Source organism: Sinocyclocheilus rhinocerous, unplaced genomic scaffold (assembly GCF_001515625.1).
Source record: "Sinocyclocheilus rhinocerous isolate Xijiao unplaced genomic scaffold, SAMN03320098_v1.1 scaffold1078, whole genome shotgun sequence".
In the NCBI taxonomy this organism is placed as follows: domain Eukaryota; kingdom Metazoa; phylum Chordata; class Actinopteri; order Cypriniformes; family Cyprinidae; genus Sinocyclocheilus; species Sinocyclocheilus rhinocerous.
In genome coordinates this window covers 66070-75037 of record NW_015649572.1, presented here as the reverse complement: position 1 = coordinate 75037, position 8968 = coordinate 66070, and the positions used below count along the sequence as shown (strand labels likewise).

Sequence of the window (8968 nt, the reverse complement as noted above, 5' to 3'; positions counted from 1 at the left end):
TTGGGGGGGGGGGGGTTACTATTCCTTTAACAATAACATTGCTGGCAGTGATTAACAACTTAAAATTAATTTGGAAATTTTTTAGTAAATGATAACAGAACTTTCAATTTTGAATGACCAACAAGTTCAACATAAACCACAAACTTTTTTGGTATACCAATAACTTCATCAGGTGACCACCTCAAGTGCTTTATATCTAGAAAAGAAAAGAAAAAAACAGTGAAGGTGCAACCAAGAGGAATGTTTTCATAAACATACCAGAGTTTTCACAGTTCCAGGAATTTGACTTTGGGATTTAATTAACGCTACTCTCAAGACCAGCTTGATCATGGTGGAAGACAAATGCTGACAACTGGAAGCTGTGGCATACAGCAAGAGATATCACCAGCAACTTCAAGGACTTCATGGGTTGAAATTAAAAAAATCGGCAATGCTAATGCCTATCCTATCTTACACAAATCTAATACAGCCTATATAAATGCTGTTGACTCCAGCTCTGTGTGTTTTCAATGCATCTTCATGAGGATTATCTGGGTAAAACAGCATAAGAAACAGCATGACATTGTGCTGAGTTGAAGGTGACTCTTCCATTCAAAGAATCTCAATCCGTAATGATCCAGCTGGAGGTTTTTTAAGTGGAGTGGAGATCTATATTGCACAGTGAGCGTACGGGTCCTCAAACACAGGCTGCTCTTCGACGCCTCTCGCAAACAGCTTGATCAACTGGCAGTGGACCCTAAGACAGAGAAAGAAAAAAAATCTAACAAAATGCTAACACTTCACTGGAACAAACAGCATGCTAAAAACCACCCTAGGCTTACTGAAAAAAACACGTCGTGTGTGCACTGATAAAAATGATTATGTGGTGAAGTAAATACTACAGAAAAAACGTAAATGTAATTTCTACATGAAGAAGTTAGTTCAGGCAAAAAAAAAAAAAAAAAATCTTCTCACCGTTTCTGATACTGGTCCCATCATGCACTGGGGCATGAATGATTAATAAAGCAGATTTTTTCCCCGTTTTCCGGCTGTATTTAGACTTTTTTATCATTGCTTTTATTGTTAGGCTTAGTAACTTTCTTTACATCTGGAGTTCATTTTCGACTCAAAATGACACATTCATACTCAAAAATGAACCAACAAATGTCAGCATCATTGTGTATTGTGTACCTAACTATTGAAGTCTCTGTGTCTGGATGAGTGCCGCACTACTAATTATATAGAGATATCTACATGATATCTATTGTATTATTTACTTAGATGTTTCTATGTAGCATACACTTCAACAGCATGGTTTAATTAGTAAAAATTAGTCAGACTTTTACTGGCCAAGCCAAAGTTACTTATTTTCTTTGTTAAATTTACTTAACTTAGGTAAGTAGATTTTACTTAATTTTATATGTGAAATTATATATAATTATGTAATATTTACTTAATTTCTTTATGAATGTTAAAGTTCAATAGTAAGTAGACTGTACAGAGCAGTAGCAGTAAAATTTACTTAAAATGTGTTAGTGCAAATTGTTACGAAATTTGTTTTTCAGTGTGGCAACATTTCTGCAAAATAATATCATGTTATGTTTTTGTATCTTTCACAACACTTTCAAAGTGAAATGTCCAATGAGAGTTGCTGAAAGTGTGTTCAGTTTGATCTGAAACAGATGAACATGAATCTGGTGAGGATTTATTACGTTGCGGCAGTTAATGGATATTGCGTTTGAAAATAATGTACCACCTGCACTCAACCCTACCCTAAATCTAACCCATAGTCTTAACATAAGCAAACATGATGCCATTTCAAACGCAATATCCAATTAACTTTATTGTGACTAGGGATACGTGCTTGTTTAGGTCAGAGTGCGCACGCATCTTTCATGCAGCATACGGCGGTGTTGTGCATTTTGACCAGTTGATGGGAAAATTATTCTTAAAATGCATTCAAAATTCTGAATAATTTGTAATATATAATTATTCACGGTATTTAGAAGTGCCCACGATAACAATATCGTGCATATTCATTACGGTGATATATCGCATTACCGAATACCGGCACAAGTCTAATTGTGACTCATGGAACTCGTACCAGAGCGCTCCACATAACAAGTGCAATGCTATACCAGGTGAGCTACTGAGCAAGTTTACTATGTTTACTACTAATATTTGAACTGAACTGAGCTGGATGATGACATCACTGAATCAATGACGAACTGACTTTAACTGTAAATTAAGTGTTTACTTTTGCATTGACACACTATTTTCCCGTTTAATACTGTAAAGCTGCTTTGACATAATCTGTATTGTTAAAAGCGCTATGTAAACAAAGGTGACTTGACTTGACTGTCAGAAAAGCCATATGAGCTGGTTATGTAATTCAAATGTGATATTGTATTTGTTTTGAGATCATAACATGGTATTGTGCAAGGTACCTTTATTAAGTGATAATCTTCCCCTGTAATAGTGTTCAATTCAGCTAGAAACTGCAGGGAATTGTATGTATAGGTAAGTTTTTGGAGTTATGCAAAAATGTAGAATGAGGCATGTTTTTCCAATGAGCCTGCTCTGATTAAATATACATACTCTAATATTGTTTATTTGCTTATGACGATGCTAAAAATAACATTATTTTGTGTATTTGGTGTAATGCAAATTGTTTATGCGGTTTAAGGTTCAAAAACCACATTATTTCTGAATGCGTCGCCTTTCTGAAACGCGTCGATATTTACAAAGCTCATCATTCTGAAAAGCGCGGTGTGCTCTGATTGGCCAGCTATTCAGTGCATTGTGATTGGCCAAATACCTCAAGCGAATGACTGAAATGTTACGCCCCTTACCATATTTGGAAACACACAAGCGTCTCCACGACATGGCGGCGGCAGCAACAATACTACAGCGAGAATAAAAGTTATGCCTTTTCTTTGCGTAAACATTTGGGTGGTGTTATGCAAATCTTCCAACACAGTGACATAGATATGTGGGGGCGTGTTTGAATGAGGCATTTTAGGAAGGCATGGACGAGTCTTAACTTTTATAAAGAATATTTTCTTTGGGTTTGAGACTTTAGTCTTTGCAACTTTACGGATCTTATATGTACAAATGGCTTGTAACACTCCAAGGACAAAGGAAAACTTGAAATAGCATCGTATGACCCCTTTAATATTTCAATATAAGTGTAATATTTAAGTATAGTGGTTTGTTTAAATCCCCAACCCAAACGATTTGCAATAGTAACTCTTATGCTTGCCTTAGCAAACACCACTAATGCGTTGTGTCCTAGACTAAAACAAAGTACAAGTAAGTGCTGGTAAGCAATAAATGCTATGTCGTGTTGAGTAAAAAGTTTTGTAGTTAAATGCATGCACTCTTTGGAGGTTCGGGGGCTCTTTAATTTCCTCTAATTCCACTCAATACTCTGGAGGTGAGTTCAGTGCCAGGCGATTGCCTCTTTCGGCCGTGGTATCATTATCAATTATCTCAACAGGTTATTTGCTTACTCATTCGAGAAACAATTACTGAAGCTGAAAATGGAATAAATGAATGGACTTCTATTTTAATTAAAGGAGGTGAGCCTTTAACAGTGAGAGGGCCATTAAATTAGGAGCATTTCATTGCTACGCATTGTTGACACAGAACAATGTGGCATGAAGGAAATGATGCATTTGGGCGAGCCGTCATGCTGTATCAAGGAGGAGAACAACTCCTCTGCAGGCACAATGGAGGGAGTTTTTAATTTTAATAGCATCTTTTCCACAGGCTCAGGCCACAAAAGTCCATTTATTTACCCTGTTTAGTATGCTAGTGCTGAGATGATACAATCTTGTGCTCAAAAGACCTCAACATTTCAACTACAGCTTCCACTAATTGACAAACGCTTTAGTGAAGCCTGCTCATTTTGTGTCGGAGGAACATTTTCTGAAGCTGAAAACTATTCATATAAGGTCTAAAAGAGACAGTGACATCTCTTAGATATATGAGGAAGTCTGAGTGTGAGTGGCAGTGATGTCCACACTCCTTAATTACAACAACAATGAGGACTTGCTTGAGGTAATTAGAGTATTAAAACTGTAAATGGCCCACTTTTTCCTTTCTGAAACATGACGCAGTGTAACAGTTCTCATTTTCACTACATGCATCTTTTAAATTCATCATTTTTCATAATTTGTAGAGTGGGCATTATCACTCAAGTGAAGTATCTAGATATAGCATTTCTGCAACTCGAACAGTAGAGTAATGGGTTCACTTTCACCGAGTCCAATACATGAACTCAAAAACTGAAATCGCAAACACAGAGGGCGTATCTGGATAAGGACACATACCGGACTTGAATGGCAGTGTGTGGGAGGATCTCTCCATCACAGTTCCAGTTGCTCTGGGAAGGCATGCAGCCACAGGCTCTGTGCTCCCTGCAGATCTGACTAAGGAATCGCTTGCCTGTCGCTCCGCTTTCTCTTAGGTCCACTTCAGAATCACACTCCTGATATCTGGGGGTGAATCGGAACTGCTTGACCCGGTACACCTCCACAAAAGAGTGATCAAACTGAACAAAGAAAGAGAACAAGGGTAATGCTTACTGAATCTCACGTCAAATATAATTAAATATAATTCAAAAACGCTTTAGAATCGCTTTAGAGTAGGGCCGAGTACCAAAACAAACTTGTAGCCAATCAGCAGTAAGGGGCGTGTCTACTCATGATGGGGACGAGAGAGCACTCAGTGCACAAGACGGACATTAGCCGAGCCGAGCGACAGAAAGATTGAGATGGTGGATAAAAAAACAAAAGAGGAAAACGTCTGTGGAACAAAAGAAGGCTTACGATAAGGCAAGAAGTAGGACTCGTGTAAATATCGGATCAGCTTTCAAGCGCTGGAGAGAACTCAAGAAGCTGATGACATCATACCCTCGGCCGGCTGGCACAGCAGATTCCGCCATAATCGTTGCCTGGGTTGCGTACGTATGTGTGGGGCGGAGCTATCAAAATAGGGGCGAGACCCTTTTGGGGTAGGGGTGTGTTTGTTTTGGTGATCTGAAATATCAACATTGGCTACAAGAAATCACTTACCCCACCTTTAAACGTTAAGTGTACTTTTTTTTTTTTGAAAGACAAATTAATACTTTTATTTAACAAGTTACAAAATAGTTCTATTTCAAATAAATATTGTTCTTTTGAACATTCTATTCATCACAGAATCTGGAAAGAAACAGTAGCACGGTTTCCACAAAAAGCAGCACAACCATTTTCAACTGAATGAAATAATGAATGAATGTTTCTTAAGCACAAAATCAGCATATTAGAATGATTTCTGAAGGATCATGTGACACAAAGACTGCTGAAAATTCAATATATTAGAATATATATAAAACTAGAATATATTACTAAATTATATTACAACAGAAAATAGTTATTATAAATGTAATAATAATTCACAATATTACTCTTTTTACTGTATTTTTCATAAAAAAAATAAGCCCATGGTGAGGATAAATTTTTAGATTCATAATACCATAGTGTGGGGTGGGGTGTTAGTTCGTTTGAGTTTCCCTCTTTTCTTCGCTTTCAAATGGCTTGTAAAAGTGCCGTGCGCATTTTATTTTCACTTTCAAATTAGCGGCAATTTAATTGCCTCAATTCGGCGTCAAGCAATTGTTCGTTTGAGTTTTTCCTCGGATTTCTTGGCTTTCAAATAGCTTGAAAAAGCGCTGTGCGCATTTTACTTTCACTTTCAAATTAGCAGCAATTGGGCGTTGATTCAATTCAAGCAACAACAACGTCAAACTCATACTTTTATTAAGTATTTTATTTATTTAGTACGAACTTTTATTAACAAAACGAATAAAAATACACCATATATGCCTAATAAAATAACAAATTACTTAGGCTACACAAAGTTTAAATAGGTATATAAAACTGAAAATCAGCAAACACTGTGGAACCAAATAAATAAGAAACGAATGTTTAAAAAAACTTCCAGTCAATAGGCTTTTCAAAATTTTAAATATTGCCAAACAGGCGCCTTCGCATTTCCTTTCTAAACAATCTTATGTCATCGTCTTTCTCACCTCACTCTTGTCAGTCAGCTCGACTCACTCTCCTCACGTGATAAATAAAATCTGACTCCTGCTCCGTGGTGCACTGTCGTTCGCGCACGGTTCGGCACGCTGCATTGAGCGTTTAGTTTTTAAAAGTGTCTGTCCTCACTGAACTAGGCTAAATGATTTTTGTTACTATAAAAAAAATAAAAACGATGGTGGGGGGGCGGTGCCGCGGTAGGCAAATGACGTAACCGGTGTTGCGGCTTAACACCAGTATAACCGAAAATACCGTCTATCGCAGCAAGCCTATTAAGCATTAAAAAAAATAGACAAATTGCCATGACTTTCAAGGTTCTCTATGACTGTAACCCTGCTGTTACTAAGAACTTCAAAGAACATAATTATCAGCTCTTTTTCCAAGAAAAAACTCCCAAAACTTACAGTTTATTAAATATACATATGAATTTATACTAATATAAAATATAGAGTAAGCATTTGGTGGACACTGGACAGCGGGGATACTTTTTTGAAGTGTGCCAGTTAAGAAAGTGGCGTTTTTTCCCAGCCTTTGATGAAACATGAATGGAATTGCTTCATGGCTTTCATTAAAAAATATCATGTTAAATCTACTGATGTTTTCTGTTGAGATAAATCAGGAACCTGGTCGTCCTTATTGGTGTGGCGCAGCAGGTGGCGCAGGAAGTCGAGTCGGGAGCACTTCCTGACGAGGATGAGGTCAGTAGTACCATCTGCTAAGTGCGCTGACGGCGACAGGCCTTTAGGACTGCGAGGACACGCACAACTCATGCTGGCAGCATTGATGGCCAAGAACTTTCCCCTGATGACCGTCCACGTATCCTGACACTCTGAAATACAACAACATCATGTGAATACTAGTATACCTCTGAGCAGTGAAGTCTATAGACCCTTTTCACAGACTTTGATGCGTTTCCAGTAGGCAACTACCAAGAACACCCTAAACATCTCAGAACCTGGTTTCTCCCAAGGTTTTTTTGGTTACACTTTATTTTGATTGTCCACTTTTGACATTCTACTAACTAAGTAACTTTGCAACTACATGTCTACTAACTCTCAGAGTAGACTGTTAGGTTAGGTTTAGGGTTAGTAGAATAAGTTGACATACACTTGCAAAGTTTCTCATAGTCGGTATGTTGCATGTTGTGGATCCATCAAAATAAAGTGTTAGAAGATATTAAGCAGACAGTCTACTAACACTCTAATGACTGCTAGTTGACATGTAGTTGCAAAGTAACTTACTGTTAGTAGAATGTCTAAAGCGGACTATCAAAATAAAGTGTTACCATTTTTTTTTCTCCATTTCTGTCACCGATGGAGTTCAGGTATTTTGTCACTGTCGCCTCTGGTTTGGTTAGTTGGGGGCACCTAATATCCAGCAATATTATTGAATCAACTGACACGATTGGATGATAACTGAACTGAATGCTGACATTACTGTTTTTTACAGAGCTGCTTTATAGCTGAATTGAACTCGGTTCATAATTGATGTTCTTGAAGGGAACTGAATCACCACTAGACTGACCTCAGCTGAAAAGTGACACTATTGTTTTTTACAGCTCCTTTACAGCAGAATTGATCACTGAACCATTATTTCCCTGTTTATCCCTGTAAAGCTGCTTTGAAACAATCTGCATTGTATAAAGTGCTATACAAATAAATGACTTGACTTCAAATTAGAAATCAGGTTTGCACATAATTCCAAAAATGCAAAAATCTTCACTGAATTTTTTTTACTTTGAGATAATTTTCACTCAGTAAATTCACAAATAATTACACAGAAAGGATGAGCAACATTGAGTTAAACAACATTTTGAAGTGAAAGACGAAATACTGAAAGAGTAGTTTCTTGTTGTAAAATTTCACAAATAATTACACAGAAAGGGCAAGTAACATTGACAGGGTTTCTGCAGGATTTTTAAGCTCAAATTTAAGACCTTTTTAAGACCTGCACAAATAAAATTAATACCATATGAGCGGGTTAGGGCAATGTCTATAGTTCCATATTAAACTGTAAAATTACTGTAAAAAGCATAACTTACAGTTCAGATACAAGTTTTCACAAAAACAAAAAGTTTTATAAAATGATCAACTTTACATTTCAGCCTTTAAACCATTTTTAAGAAAACAGATGAGTCAAAAGTATTAATTGTTATATTAATTTAAATCATTATATCAATAAAATAACATAAATTAGGGGTGTGCAATATTGACAAGAAATTATATCTCGATAATTTTCTGGGATTTTATCAATAACGATAATTAGACAATATTTTGCTATAGAGTGCGTTATTGTGCTGATACATTATCTCTAACTGTGCTTACAGCTGACTCCAGAATTTTTTGATATTCTTCATATGCTGTGTGGTCAGTTCACAGCAGTGAAAGAAATTAATTATTTCCAACAAGTTTTATGGGCATTTTTATCTTTAAGCCATTTTTTCTAAAAGTGTGCACCATCTTTTGAGTCAAATTCTTGCATTTGGGCTGTTACCAAGCAAATGAAATTAGTATCAACAAAATTGATCTTTGCAATGCAGATGAAACACAGAAGCTGCATTAGAAGTGGCTTTTAGATGCATTTACACACGGTTTAATGCAGCTCAGAGGGACATGAATGCATTTAACCTGCAGTTACAAATGCATAAATAATGTTTTGATATTTTAAACATAAAACATTAAAAACAGATGTTTGAAATCATTTTAAAAATGAAAAGGTACCTTAAATGTGAAATTAAAACTGCCAGTAGGTGGCAGCAAGTCACTGTTAAACTGAGTCATTGCGATTGAACCGAATCAATTAAACGGTTGATTCGTTCAGGAACAAAACAGCGTCCTGTTGCTCAGAGACGCAAAACAGCGCTGTGGCTGTGTTTGGAATGATTTTTGTTGGAGAAATAGAGC

General features: G+C 36.6%; 1 protein-coding gene across 1 annotated transcript in view; it reads right to left on the bottom strand.

Moving 5' to 3' along the window:
* The window catches only part of LOC107710741 (ceramide kinase-like), a 34263-nt gene that overhangs the window by 3647 nt on the left and 21648 nt on the right, over positions 1–8968 (bottom strand). Inside the window, 3 exon segments of the mRNA XM_016515580.1 lie at positions 259–736; positions 4314–4534; positions 6689–6894. Coding sequence (XP_016371066.1) covers positions 649–736; positions 4314–4534; positions 6689–6894 — 515 coding nt within the window. The 3' untranslated portion in view covers positions 259–648.